The 14,423-nt window shown below is 36.7% G+C and overlaps 1 protein-coding gene across 1 annotated transcript; it reads right to left on the bottom strand.

Moving 5' to 3' along the window:
• Positions 1-2,587: 2,587 nt before the first annotated feature.
• Positions 2,588-13,270, bottom strand: LOC133284450 (protein CELLULOSE SYNTHASE INTERACTIVE 1-like). The gene is made up of 8 exons (XM_061481462.1): positions 13,173-13,270; positions 12,617-12,788; positions 11,307-11,380; positions 7,818-10,887; positions 5,038-7,582; positions 3,853-4,307; positions 3,174-3,290; positions 2,588-3,075 (listed from the first exon to the last, which is right to left on the bottom strand). The coding sequence occupies exons 2-8, from the start codon at positions 12,680-12,682 to the stop codon at positions 2,935-2,937; spliced, it is 6,468 nt and encodes a 2,155-aa protein (XP_061337446.1). The 5' UTR covers positions 12,683-12,788; positions 13,173-13,270; the 3' UTR covers positions 2,588-2,934.
• Between the last annotated feature and the right edge of the window lie 1,153 nt (positions 13,271-14,423).

Below are 14,423 nucleotides of genomic sequence, written 5' to 3'. Positions count from 1 at the left end.
GAAACACATTTTACATTTGCTAACTTAGAATGATAGCAATTGAATTATTGCACGTGAGTGGGCGTAATGGTTCAGCATCTCATCCCTTATAAGCAAGTGGTTGGGGGTTTGAACCCCAACTCTTGTGAATGGAAAACATTCTGTGGCCAGCTCTTTACCGCTTTGTGCGCTGACCCGGGCCGAAGGATTAGTCTCATGGCTATCGGCTGTGAGGATACCCGGATGTAATCCAAAAAAAAAAGAATGGTGAAACAATTGATACTCTTTTCTTATAAGGTGATTCTGTTACTTAAAATGAATTAAATCTTTAATACTGAATCCAATACAAAAGAAAAAATGCTTATTGCACATAAGTAGAATGGAACAATATTAGACTGCATATTAAATTAGAATGGTGAAACAGTTGCTTAAAATGAATTAAATCTTTAATATTGAATCCAATACAAAAGAAAAAATGCTTATTGCACATAAGTAGAATGGAACATATTAGATTTGCAGTATCATATTAAATTAGAATGGTGAAACATTTGAAACTCTTTTTCTTATAAGGTGAATCTGTTACTTAAAATGAATTAAATCTTTAATATTGTATTCAATACAAAAGGAAAATTGCTATTGCACATGCGTGAAACTAAGGGCCTGTTTAGATCCTCTTCTTTTAAGTAGAAGCTATTTATAAGAAAAAGTTAGATCAAACATATCATATTTTAAATAGCTCATAAGTAGCTTTTAACGTAAAAAAAAAAAAAAAAAAGCATCTAAAGAGATTCTAAACATATCATATTTGCAACGTCAAACCAGACTCAATGGTAAATTAGGAACAGTGACCAAAATGCCACTGTTCATCAACTTTTTTACCTAAATGTCACGCGAACAGTCTTATTTCTCAATCTGCCACAGGAACGAGTTCGCTACCCGGTGTAGCGAATTCAGTTTGCTGACGTGTCACGTTTCTAGTGGACACCAAGTTCGCTACACGGGGTAGCGAACTTAGTTTTAACCAAGTTCGCTACCCTATGTAGCGACCTTCAACCTTTTTTTTTAATTTGGTACTTGTTATCCACTAGAAATGTGACACGTCAGCAAACCGAGTTCGCTACACCGGGTAGCGAACTTGCCCCGTGACATATTAGGAAATAAGACTGTTCACGTGACATTTAGGTAAAAAATTTGGTGACAGATTGGGAAATAAGACTGTTCACGTGGCATTTAGGTAAAAAAATTAGTGAACAGTGACACTTTAGTCACTGTTCCGGTAAATCATTGGATTCTCCTCACTTCTCCTACTCATAGTAAGCTGAGTCTTTTATTTTAAATGAACCAAATCTTTAATACTAATTTAAAAAGACAAAAATGTAGAAGTTTGGAAAGAAAGAAATATTGTGCTCAACAAAAGGAAAAGTGTTTATTGTACATGCCTTAAACGGAACATATCGGTTCATCCAAAAAAAAAAAAACGGAACATATCGGATTTTCAGTATCAAATTAGACAAGAATGGTCAATCAGTAGATACTCCTCACTTCTCTTGTAAGGTGAATCCCTCATTTTAAATGTATCAAATCCTTAATTTAAAAACACAAAAGTGTAAAATATTGAAACAAAAAATACATCACTTTGGATTTAAAAATACATAGTACAATCAAAGTGTAAATATATATAAACTGAGATAGAATTAATTATAATGAAATAAAAAAAAAATATACAAATATGAGATCCACATTAGTATTTCTTCCAAATAAATACTGTATTTTTTTAATATTATAGACTTTATATCAACTATTACATATTAAATAATATAAATTATATACTTTATTTATTCAATCTAAAATTCGTATTACTTAATTTATAATTTTTAAAAATATATCCAGGACTCCCTTGTTTAAATGGAATACCAAAATTATTTATCAAAAAAAAAAAAAAAAAATTGGAATACCAAAATGTGTGTGTACGTCTAGGACTCTGCATTATAGCCCCCTTCAAACAAAAGTAGCATCAACTCATTCCTCCAGGCTTCCAAAGGCTATTGTCACTCCATATCATTACTAACTTCTATGCTGGGATCTTGGTTAGGAAAATCAATGGCTGCGAGTGAATTTTATTTTTGAAGTCTTGCGGAAAAGGTTAATAACATATCGGGGAGAAATCTTTTCACTCTAATGTAAGATTTAGAAATTTTATTTATTGATTTCTGTCTATTTAATGATTATAATTTCTTAAGTTATGTCAGTTAATTATTTATTTATTTTAAAAAAACTACAACATTTAAATGAACAAAAATCAACCACTAAAATGAATAGGACTTCTAAGTCTTATACTAGATTCAAAAAAAAAATCCCTCCCTTAACATATCATATCTACTGGGTTATTCGGTATAAATATGGTTACCGATAGATATAAGAAGCGTCTAATTTTAAATTGTCTCAATGAAAATTTTATATTAAGTAAAACTTTTAATTATGTAGCAACACATAATTCAATAATAATTAAAAAAATACAACGACAACAAGTCAAAACCAAATCCATATAAAAAATTAAAATAACAAAAAAAATTTGGGATAATATATGACACTTTATATTATTGCCTATTTTATATTCAATTTAATCTCAAATGTGTATAGAACAGTTGTACAATCCCCGAAAGCAAAAAACAGACCCACATTAAATTGAAAACACGAAAAAAATCATATATGAAACTCGAAGCAGGCCTGATCTTCGTTACCCTAGTATTTAACTTAGGAAATGAAGGATCAAGTTACAAAAGAATATTATGACAAAAGAATGTTTGGGACTACATATAAAAAACAAACAACTGCTGCTATATACACTAGCATGATAAATAATTCAAAATTTAAATAAAAAATTAATTTTCAACCATGTACGTGTACCCCTACGTTCCAATTTCAAAGCTTGACACTACAGACAGTAACGGGTATTCACTTGTTCGACCATTGAAATTCTATTTCTAAATTCCTTGAGGGACCACTTTTACTTTCCGGCAACAGAGTGTACTCTCCAGACACTGCTCCCAGCATTACCACCCGATCAATCTGGATTGTCACTTTCCCAAATGAACTCTGTCATCAGATAAAAAAGAGGGGTTAAGTGGAACTGTAAAAGCAAAATAACTGAAGGTGAATACACTGCATTTATTAGTTCAATTTTCCGGCATTACCTTTCCCATTTTGCTTTTATTTTTGCAAGAAATATGAAGCTTCTGGCCTTTTGGAGGACTCTCAAAGGACCATGAAAAGCTCTCATCCCAATCCGGATTAGGGCCAGTTGAGACCACCTGATCAGCATGCTCGTGATTATTAGCATATTCATTTTCCCAAGTGCAAAAGAAATCAACAAAAAGTTTTATATCTTTTCAGCAGATGAGCAGAAAACACATGTTCATTGTGTTATATAAATATAATACAATCACATATTCAGGCTGCAGATCTTTGACCCACAGATCTTAAAACTATAGAACTTGAAGTGGCTGCGGCTTTAGATAAGAAGCCCAAGAGGCGAGGGACAAGAACTTGACAACCAAATACTTCCATATCAATAATGTAGTAAATCACCGTTCAAGTCAAAGCTATTTCAAAGGGAAAGAAAATATTAATTTGGGTGAACTGTAGCAAAACTGCCGAAGAATGTGTAAATAGTCAATTGGAATTTTTATTGCAGATAACATTATCAAGAAACAGCACTCATACGATAAATTTGTGCATAATTGACATGAAGAGACAATCATATATTAGTCTCACATGAAACAAAATGTCACCCATGTCACCTAATCCTAGTGCATTAGAGAAGATCACTAGATAATAAATAAGTATGAAATTATTATTTAAAAAAAAAAATACCTTGGTTTGCCTTGGAGGAGTGTTTCCAAGTGTAAGCTTACAATAAACACTTGGGTTTCCAACAGACTGCTTCATATTATTACCACGCTTGATGATCACCACCAATGTCCCTGGCAAACACTGCAGTAAAAATTCTGCCTTCTCCTGAAACCGAGGTGGGCCAGACTGGATTAAGTACTGCAACAAAGGAATAGCATCTGCAGCTGTTATGGACTGAGCTCTTGAAACTTCTGCGGGGCATGCTGACCAAGCTTGCCTGAGCAGAAAAAGTGCATCCAAGGCAGCTTCCTGGGTAGCCTCTGAGCCTGTCTTTAAGGACGAAACCAGATGAGGAATGCTCAGTGTTGCTGGTTCTGTTGCTCTAAGTCGTGGGAAGTTGCTAAATAGAGAATTTAAGGCTTTAAGATACTCATCGTTCACAGTTCCAGTAGCCCATAAATCCTTTTCAATGGCAGCTAAAGACCGAAAAAAACTTTGTTAGATGATGTTTACAACTGAAGAGAGAGAGAGAGAGAGAGAGAGAGAGAGGGAGGAGGGCATTCCTTTTAGCATGGTGAAGCAACTTAAAGTGTTAAACACTGAATCATAATTGTTCATTAATCAATTCAGATTAAAAACAGAAACTTTATCTCCACAGAACTTAGGCTTACAAGTTAAACCTGTATTTTTTCAGCAACATTTTAATGAATACTTAACAGAAGACTAGGTGCCTATTTTTGCTAGAAGACGTCATATAGCACAAATAAAGAGTCAAGTTGTTTTAACTTACCAAGCAATTAAGTGAAATGCACCAGCCACAAGTTTTACAATTTATTTGTTCCATCCCAAATTTTAGGTTTCATGACCAATTAGTAACAACAAAAAATCAGCTCTGCTATTTTTCAAAAGATTACTTAACTTCATATGTAGCATAATTGGCTTTTTTATTGAAAAATATTTTGAAAATCAAGTTATGCCTCAGCTTATAAAAGTAAGAAAAATGCATCTACTGTGATTTATCAATTAATTGATGCAAGGATAAGAAAACCTGCAACAGAAATAGCCATGAAAAGTAACAAATACCCATTCTATATGAGGGAAATGAGGATAAGATAGTACGCAGTTGTTCACAATAAAAAAAACAATTGTTGTTCCCAAAAAAAAATTAACAAGTGTTAATACAGCATAATAGGTAAAAAAGCTCACCAGTTATAGCTCTGACTGTTTCACTAGAAGCATACTCTTGAATAGTATGATTTGAAAAGAGAAGTTTAATAAACATTGCAGCCTGAACAGAGGTTTCAGGATCACTTGAACCAATCAGATCTAGTACAACCTGAACACCACCAGCCTCCGCAACTGCTCTTTTATTAGATCGACTGTACATCACGAGGTTTTGCAGTGCACAAATGGCTACAACTTTCATTTCTTCAGTTGGTTGGTCTTCAAGCACATTCACTAAAGCACGACAAGCTGAAACAGCATCAGATGTCCGAGCAAGACCCTCATTCTGGAACAGATCACCAAGAGCCAAAGTTGCTAATAACCTTGCTTGTTGTGCTTGGGTTTGTGGGTCTAAGAGGTACTGGGATAAGGGTAAGATGGCTGATTTAGTAACTTTTGTTTCTCTGATCTTGACATTGTTCAGCAATACTTCTAAAAGTCTTGCAGCAGTTTCCTCACACTGATGATATCTTAGGAGCTCCAAGAGAGCCTCTATAGCACCACTTTCAGCCATTGCTTCTGCACTAGTTCCATCATCACTTTCCAATACAAGAAGAGCATTTAACGCACCAACAACAGTGCTCTCTGAGCCAGATCGAAGCAACCTTACCAAAACAGCAACAGGAACTTCCAAGTAGAATTCAGAACTAAATTGCAGGATACTTGACAAAACAGAAGCAGCAGACTCCCATAAAGCATGAGGAATGGAAGGATCGGCTTGCAATATCACTTTGGAAATTTCAATAACACCACCCTCCTTTGCGATTTCATTTGGCCATATCAGGGCAATACTGACTAGGGCCTTTACAGCTCTCTGCTGCAATATCTGTATACCAGAGCCAAGAACTCGTATAAGAGGGCCAATTACTTGCTGTGTCACTGGATCCTTCTGAAGGTGTTCTTCTAAAAGTAGATGCGAGAGAAGCTCAGCAGCCAACTGTTGCACTGCTGAAATTGGAGAATCAAGCAAGGGGATAAGTGGCTCAATAGCTTGGTGAGAAGTCAATGTGTAATCCACACGACACTGTGGATGTTCTAAGATATTAACCAAAACCTGCAATGCACTATGTTGTCCATCAGGCCCAAACTCTTGTCTTGTCAGCAACAAAAATAGGGGTTCAACCACTTTAGCAGCTGATGGTCCTTTGGCTATGCTAGCATTATTGGTCAATATACGCAACAATTCTGCAAAAGCTGCACAAAGATAATCAGGTGCTTCATGAAGGATGTCAAGTATGCTTTCTATGACTCCAGCTTTCACCATTTCCACTTTACAAGCAGGTCTGTCTTTTCCTAACTTGACCAGAGCTCTAGAAATGGCCTCATGAAGTACATAGTTCCCCCCATACAGTAGGCCAACAAGAGGAATTACCGCACCATGTGCAGCAACTAATTCAGCCAGTTGCTCATCATCAACAAGCCTATCCAATGCCCGGACAATTGAATGCTGAGCTGGACTAAACTCAGTTACAAGGAGAGAGACCAGAGGTTCAACACAGCGTGCAGCAGCCATCGTAGACCGAATCCTTGTATTTCCAAAAAGAACACTACATAGTTCAGCAGCATCCCCTTTGAGGTCCATTGAACAATCTGATGAAAGGATCCTGCAAAGAACATCCACTGCATTCATCTCAACATCTGCAACAGCAAGTGCTTTTGAAGGATTTTCACTCAATAACCTAACTAATGCAGCAATTGCAGCATGCTGCTCTCTCTCTAAACCAGTATTAAGAATCTCCACCAAGGGTTGAACAGCTTGCCGAGCAGCTTCTGCATTTCTAATATGATCAGCAGAGAATAAACTTTCCAAGGCTTTTGCAGCACTACGCCTTGCAGCTCTTCCTCCTAATCGTAGGACAGCTACAAGTTGAGTAACAGCACCAAATGCTGACTCATGTCTCCGTATCTCAGCACTGCTAAAAAGAATTCCTAACAGATCCGTAGCAGCTTCTTCAGTTGCATCTTGTGGACCAAGTGAAAGATACTTAGTAAGTGCCTCTAAGGCCCCAGACTCTACCATTACAATCGTATTCGATGGACAATCTCTAGCAAGATGAGTCAAAAGCCCAAGTGATAAAAATGGTGCTCCTGGTCGATCAGGAATTGGTTTGAGCAGATCAACAAGGGCAGGTATTGCCTTCCGAGAAGTGGCACCAACCCTTATGTCATCAACTCTAAACAACCTCTCAAGAGCAACTTGATCAGGATAACGCACCAAAGAAAATTCCTCCGACAATTCCAGAAGATCCTCTATATCAGAATCAGCACAGCCGAGTAAGGAAATAAGTCCACCTGCTGCCCCAGAATTTGCCACAGACAAAAGTGTTCCCCTGCTACCATTACAGACTAGGCTGGCTATTGATTGTGCAGCAAAATATTTGTTTGCTGATTCCTCTGACTTCAGTAAATTGGCAAGGGCTGGTATCGATTTCATGGTTGCATGTGCTCGTATGATATCTCTATCTTGAAATAATATTGCCAACAACAAAGCACAAATCCACATGCTGTTATCTTCTTTATAGTCAATCTGCATGTTAACCATAAAGGAGTAAACAGAGGTTGATATATAAAAATAATAGTTGTATAATGATCTGTTATCTAACTATTACATGCTTTAATGAGTAGGGGCATTTAAGGAACAATGTTTGACAGCTAAGGATGCTTTTATGCAAATAAGAGAATATTTACTGTGAACAGAATCAGCTGGCAATGTCTATTTATTTGATTGAATGAAAACATAGTGGAAAAAGGCACTTGAATACCTGACTATATTGTGAGAAACAATTTGCGATCCTGTCCGTGAGAACCTCAATTGCTCCAGCCTCCATTATTGCAATTTTACTTTTCTCATCATGGCAAGCTAGAACAGACAGTAACCATATAGGTAAGTCGGCACCAGATATAATGGCAGTGCCAGTGCTGGATTTGCCTTCATTGGCTTCCTCTTTCATATTCCTGCAAATGCTAATGACTTCCTTGTTGTCATCACCCTGATTGGCCATAGAAGCCTGTGAAGAAATAACCATACCAACAAGAGACTGAACAAGATCAGCACACAAGTTAGATAAATTGAGATCCTCCACCAGCCTCTGATGATTTACTTTAGCAGCACAAATAAGAACTGCAGCTCCCCCAATTTTGACCTTTAAATTTGGGGAAGTGGAATTGATTATTCTCTTAGCTATTGAAGATATACATCCAGAAGCAGTAGCTACAGTGTCTCCTAAAACTACAGGCTGATCCTTGCATAATCGAGATAATATCTCAATAGCTTTATCCTGCAACAGTGGCGTTGAATCAGCAATAGACAGGACTATTGGGCTTATGCTTTTAGGGAATTCAGCCAAAACTGCCCATGCAGGTTTACTATGTGCACTGGTCTCTTCAGACCTGGACAGAATGGCAAGTGCTTCTAGAGCCTCTGATATGGATACAGGTCCATTAATAGCAGAATCTAAGAAAGAAACTAATGCAAGAACAGTACCAGCACGATTCACACAAGTGGTTACAGCATAATCAACTTGCCTAGAATGTAAGAGGCGAGCAATTGCCGCTGCCGCATGTGTTTTTCCTGAAATTGTGCCTTCACGTAATACTCTGGTAGCAGGCAATATAACTTCTTCTGCAACAGCTTTATCAGAAATTTCACTGTCCAAAATAAGATTTGCCACAGCACATGTTGCCAGCTCTGCCACTTCCAGAACTGAAGAGTTAGCTAGTGCTACTAGGGGTGATAATGCATCTCTAGCAATTGCAGCTACATCCCTGTTCTCTTTGATGGAAAGAAATATTGCAGCCAGGCAACGCGAGGACTCCATTAAGATACTTTCAGATTCCACATTAAGCAACTTCATGGCTGACAAAAGTGTTTTAACAGCAATGCTGCTTTCACGCACATCTTTCCTCATTTCGAAAATTCCCGCCAGAGCTGATGCAGACTTTGCTTGAGTTTCTTCCTTAGTTGAGCTCAATATTTTTATCATTGTATCAATTGCATCACTGGCAGCACTACCTTCACGTAGAATATCACTAAGAGCAACAACAGAAAGCATACTCCTCAAAGCATCTAAAACATAAACCTTGGATTCAGGTAGATCACTAGTTAATAATGCTGTAAGCTGACTGATAGTTGCGGTATCAGATTTATGAATTAGGTGATTCAAGGTCTTTGCCGCAATCTCCTTCCCATTTGGGCTTCCATTCTTCAATAGCCACAACAATGCAGGAACAGCATCAGCACTTTCAACACAAGCACGTATATCCTCACTGTGATTGCATAGGTTCCTAAGAATTGTTGCTGAGTCTTCCTTTGCTTTTGCTGATCCTGACTCTAAAATTTGAACAAGTGGAGGTATACCACCAGCAGCAGTAATGGCCCATTTACTTTCATCATTTTCATTAGATAGAAGGCAAAGCAAAGCAACAGCACATTCTTGCTGCTGTTCAGATGAAAGACCCAGAAGAGATATCAACAGCTGAACTCCTTCACGGCCTTGAAGTGCACGCCATAGACTGCATTCACTATTGCACAATGTTAAGAGAGCTTTTAGAAGCTCCTCTTGCACTTCGTTGGCAGCCATTGTTATTAAACCAACAAGCAAATGCTTTTCATCAGAATTTGCAAGTTTAATTGAGAGTATAGGATTGCCATACAAACTAGCTAGGGCTTCAATAGTCCGTTCCTGCACAAGGAAGGACAAGTGAGGTTTAAATTGTTTGAGTAATGCTTGCTCAACTACCAAAGGATCTGACGCTCTAGTAGATTCCGCCTTGTCATCATATATCATAAGAGCTGAAGCTAAAGCCCCCAATGTGTCAGCAGTTTGAGTAGGTGAGGAGCATGATTCAAGGCTTTGACCAAGGCTGGAGATGACATAAGACAAACCACCAGAGATGTTTGCTAGAGCACACATAGCATTCTCCTGTAATGCTTGAGCATACTCACCTTGCATGAACTCTTTGGAAGGAGCTATGGTAGCATTGATCAAAGCAGGAATGCCATTAGAGTTGGCTATCTCTTTCCTTGCATCTTTGCACTGGGCAGATAGAGATTTAAGAGCACCGGCTGCTTCAGCTCTAACAGGGGCATCATTACCCGGGCCTAATAGTTTGAGGAGTTGTTTTGTTGCCTCTGCTGTCAACACCTTTGAACAAACAGATGCATCCTCCATCATCATACAGGCAAGTAGAAAGCACACATTAGCTAAAGTGCTAGACTGTCCTGCTGTCAGTAACTTCACTAATATGTCCACTCCTCCAGCTTGTATTGTGGCATTCCAGAATCCTTCAGTACTGCTGGAGAGATTTTTCAATGCTCCAGTCAATAAACTATCGACTACATTTCCAGTCTTCAGGCCCTTTTGCAGCTGCTCCCAGAGCACTGGAACAACTCCTTCAGTTGAAAAAATTTTTGATCCAACATGATCTTTGGCCCCACCTTGAGAGACAGCAAAAATAGTCTTTGCAGCAGCTACTTGACCTTCGGCTGAACTGGACTTGAGTAGACCAAGCAAAGGAGGAATGCATCCTCCAAGCAAGACTTTCACCCTCAGCTCATTTTCTTTACAAAGGGAGCCCAAGACAGTTGCTGCCTGTATCTTCACATTCAGTGACCCTGACCGGAGAAGGGAAACAAGAACTGGAACTGCCTGAGAGTGAGATCCAACAGCACTGAAAGCATTTTCCCGCATATCAATAAGCTCCAACAACTGTTTCAAGGAATACTCTTTCTCTTGCACAGAAGATGAGCTCTGACGCAGCTGCTCAATGCATTGGGCAACACTTGCTAATGTCCCATCTGGATCTTCCATGCTGCTGCTGCTGCTACGTTCTCTGCAACCAGTTAGGAATGTAAGATATAGAAGTTTGCATTTTATATTTTATGCTCAAATTCTCCATATATATGTATCAAAACATCAAATCCGATGGTTCTTAGATTAGAGAGCATAGAGGTCATCTTGTCATCCCACAACCTTATCTTCTAATTCTTGGGGGGGTGGGAACATTTTTTTGGTCTTTCACTTTTTGACACATAAAAAGCTATATTACTACAAGAGGGAATACGAGGTGTTAGCTTACTTTGCTGTAAGCAGAAGAACTGATGCTAAAGCACAAAAGGTGTCAAACACAAGAAAGTACAAGAATTGATTATAGCAACATGACAAGCAATTGATTCAATGATTATATCAGGCCGTAAAATATTCCTCATTGACATAATTTCTAGCATAGGCATGTTTTAAGTCGTAACCAACCTCAATCCCATCTTCAGAACAGAATGGGGAGTTGGAGGCTCTATATCTTGAGCCTTCCCGTCACCATTTCTTTCCTGCAATCAAAGAATGACAATGTAAAAGGTTAAACAAAATGTCTGTATATCTCTAAATAGTTTTCCATTTACTGCACCAATTAAATATATTGGAAGCAAAAAAAATAATACAAACATGGCAACAATATATTAGAAGTAGTACAATATGGATAAAATCAATTTAGAAGTTCCATTTCCTATTTTTAATTGCATGTTACATACAAATCCAGTGATCTCTTTACTCTTGCCCCGATTCATAAAGGCAGAGAGGGATGGAAAACTAAGTAATATGTTCTCTAAGAGGAGGAGAAATGGAAAATTAAGTTGTGAGGAAACATAGGTGAATCAGAACTGATTACTTTCAATATAAAGAAATTGAAAAAAAATTCAAAGCATTAAAAACATATGACTGTTGCTTCCAATACAGTTGACTTTATTTCATTAAGGATTGCATCTTGGGCAAAACAAAGGGGAAATTTGAAAGGAAGTAAAAACTTTACAGCATTATGTAGTGTTAGCAGAGAACCACAGATGTATATTATGCTCTTGTGCAGAGCAAAAAGCATAACTAACCATCAACATATATAGTCATGAATGCTATGTTAGATATATAAACAGATAATCTAATAAAGCCATATTTTTTTTCCATATTCGAGTATTGCCCTGCACCCTATTTTAGTGCCAAGATAAGTATATACAGAAGCATCTAGCAGATGAAGGTTCAGTGCTTAGCCAAAATAATGTTTGCTATCCAAAATAGAATATTAATTCTCACCAATTTCACAATATTCATAAAACCATACATGTCTCAATTCGAAGAACAGTGACACATGTTTCTAGGGACAACGGGAGATAAGAAACACAATGAAATCACATCACAGAGCCTCTATAGACTTCCATGGTTCTCAATGATACTTTCTACAATTGTTTGGTACATGACAAGGGCAAATCAGGGGCTCCAAATGGTATTAAATTGCACTCCCCAACCGCAATTACTGCCTTTTTTTATCAATTGTCTGCAATTTCTGTGATTAAAGCGTAACCACAACTGAAATTTGAAACCAAAGTACCAAACAATTTCTAGAAATAATATATCCATATGTACTGACTGGGAATAAAATCCATAAAATTACATGCTTATAGTGACTCAAACCCTTTTACCTTAACCAATACCAATTCATAATCCTGTAAGACAATAATAACGTGATGACAAAAATGAAGAAAATAAATAAATAAATAATAAATAACAATAAGTACCAAATCATTAGCAGCAAGGCTGCTGCCATTATTGCCAGCGAACCTCCAAGTCAGTGTGGTCGCCATCTTAGCTTCCTGTCACTCGAAGATTCTCCCAAGCAGATCAGTCCACGGCACTGCCCCCTCTCCAGATCTATACTGGAGATACAGTCAGAACTCAGAACATCAAAGCCTACATAAATGCAGATCAGAAAATGAATCACGAATCTCAAGACAATAATTGAACCAAAATCACAAATGCAAATTTCACAAGTTAAAAAGCAAAAAATGACCTAACCAAAGCACTATAAGATCAAGCACACGAGGAAATCGGTTTTTTCTCAGTAAAATTGAATCACGTGTAACAATTTCAGTAAAATTCGAGAAGCTTCGGAGATGAAGGTAGCAGATCAACTACCGAGGAATGGAAGTGGAAAGCGTGCAGTGTGTTAGTCAACGAAATACAAAATAAAAAAATAAAAAAATAAAAAAAAAAAAGATGGAATGCATGAATAATGAAGAACCGAACAAAGATATTGTTAAGAATTTCGAAGAGGTAAGAAAGAATGGAGAGGACCTTCTTCAGAGACTAAGAAGCGAAAGAGGTGTGTGATGCATCCATTGGTTTCGCTTCATAGAGAGGGAGAGAAAATTGGATGATAGATTTGATTAGAGCCTTCGTTAGAAGTAACAGTGTGCTTTGATTTTTTTTGGTTTTATACGTGTGAGTCTTGAATTGTTGATTTTCACTGATAGATATTAGAGAGTGTTTGTGAGAGGAAAGGAAGAGGCTTTGGGTGTTTTCACAGTCTCGACAGACACTGGGGAAGACCACCGACAACTATTCCAAGCTCTTAGCCTTCTAGCTTAAAGGCTTCGGCTTAACTTTCACTTGAGCCAACATGAACTTGTTCTATGCACCTATCATGTTAGAAATTGACCTTTTTTGCTGAATCGATGTAAAATTTCGTAGAGGTGTTTGATAGTAGGGTTTTTTTTAGGATTTTTGAAAAATTAAGAGTGGTAATCTTATTTATTCATATTTGGTATGAGATTTCTAAAAAAAATTTGAGAATCTGATTTTTCCCTTAATTTTATTTTGTGTGTACAATTTTTTTGAAAATATCATCTTAGAATTTCCGTAACAAGGGAAAATTTAACATAACATCAAAAAAATTAACCTAACATTCCAGAGAATATTTCGGCAAATCAAACAATTTTTTTGATAATATTTTTGGAAAACTCATTTTTCCACTATATTTCTGTAAATCGTGATTCCCGAGAAAAAAAAATTTCACTCTACCAAACATCCCTTAAAGATGGATACAAATATCAAATATTTTATTAAAATAATACAATACAATCAACAAAGGTTGTGTACATTCAAGTAACATATTCCAAATTTTGTGAGTTGATTTAAATGCATATGATGTATAGTATTTAGTTAAGAGATTTATCTCAATCATGTGGACCAACCACTTTAACTAAATTTTTAATGTTGTATACATTAACAATACATAAATATTTAAGAATTTTCCTTGCAGTATTAATAAACCTGACTTGACCTGGGTCATGCATATTTTTTTAACAAATGTTAAAGTGATATAAATCATTTTTTAAGCAATGATCAAATGCAAAATCTCTAACTTGTAATGCATCCATTTCAATTCACAAATACACATGAGAATCACACCAAAAATAAAATATGATTAAATATTTAAAGTTAAGAAAAATGAAATTGAAATGAAAATGAAAATTCTATCTAAGTTGGATTGAAATTTGAAAGTATAGAACACAATGGGGAGAGCTTGTTTGAAATTTAAAAAGT

This window comes from Gastrolobium bilobum, unplaced genomic scaffold (genome assembly GCF_033153095.1).
Source record: "Gastrolobium bilobum isolate Gb01-03AN ecotype WA unplaced genomic scaffold, APGP_CSIRO_Gbil_v1 utg2164, whole genome shotgun sequence".
Classification (NCBI taxonomy): Eukaryota; Viridiplantae; Streptophyta; class Magnoliopsida; order Fabales; family Fabaceae; genus Gastrolobium; species Gastrolobium bilobum.
Note: the sequence above shows the minus strand (reverse complement) of the source record. Positions and strands in the feature narration are given on the sequence as shown.

Excerpts from the sequence above, each read along its gene's own strand:
- LOC133284450 (XM_061481462.1), bottom strand. The coding sequence starts at position 12,682 with ATGGCGACCACACTGACTTGGAGGTTCGCTGGCAATAATGGCAGCAGC. Across the intron at positions 4,308-5,037 it reads AACAGTCAGAGCTATAACTG|CTGCCATTGAAAAGGATTTA; the intron begins GTGAGCTTTTTT and ends TTCGGTCTTTAG. Across the intron at positions 3,076-3,173 it reads ATAAAAGCAAAATGGGAAAG|AGTTCATTTGGGAAAGTGAC; the intron begins GTAATGCCGGAA and ends ATCTGATGACAG.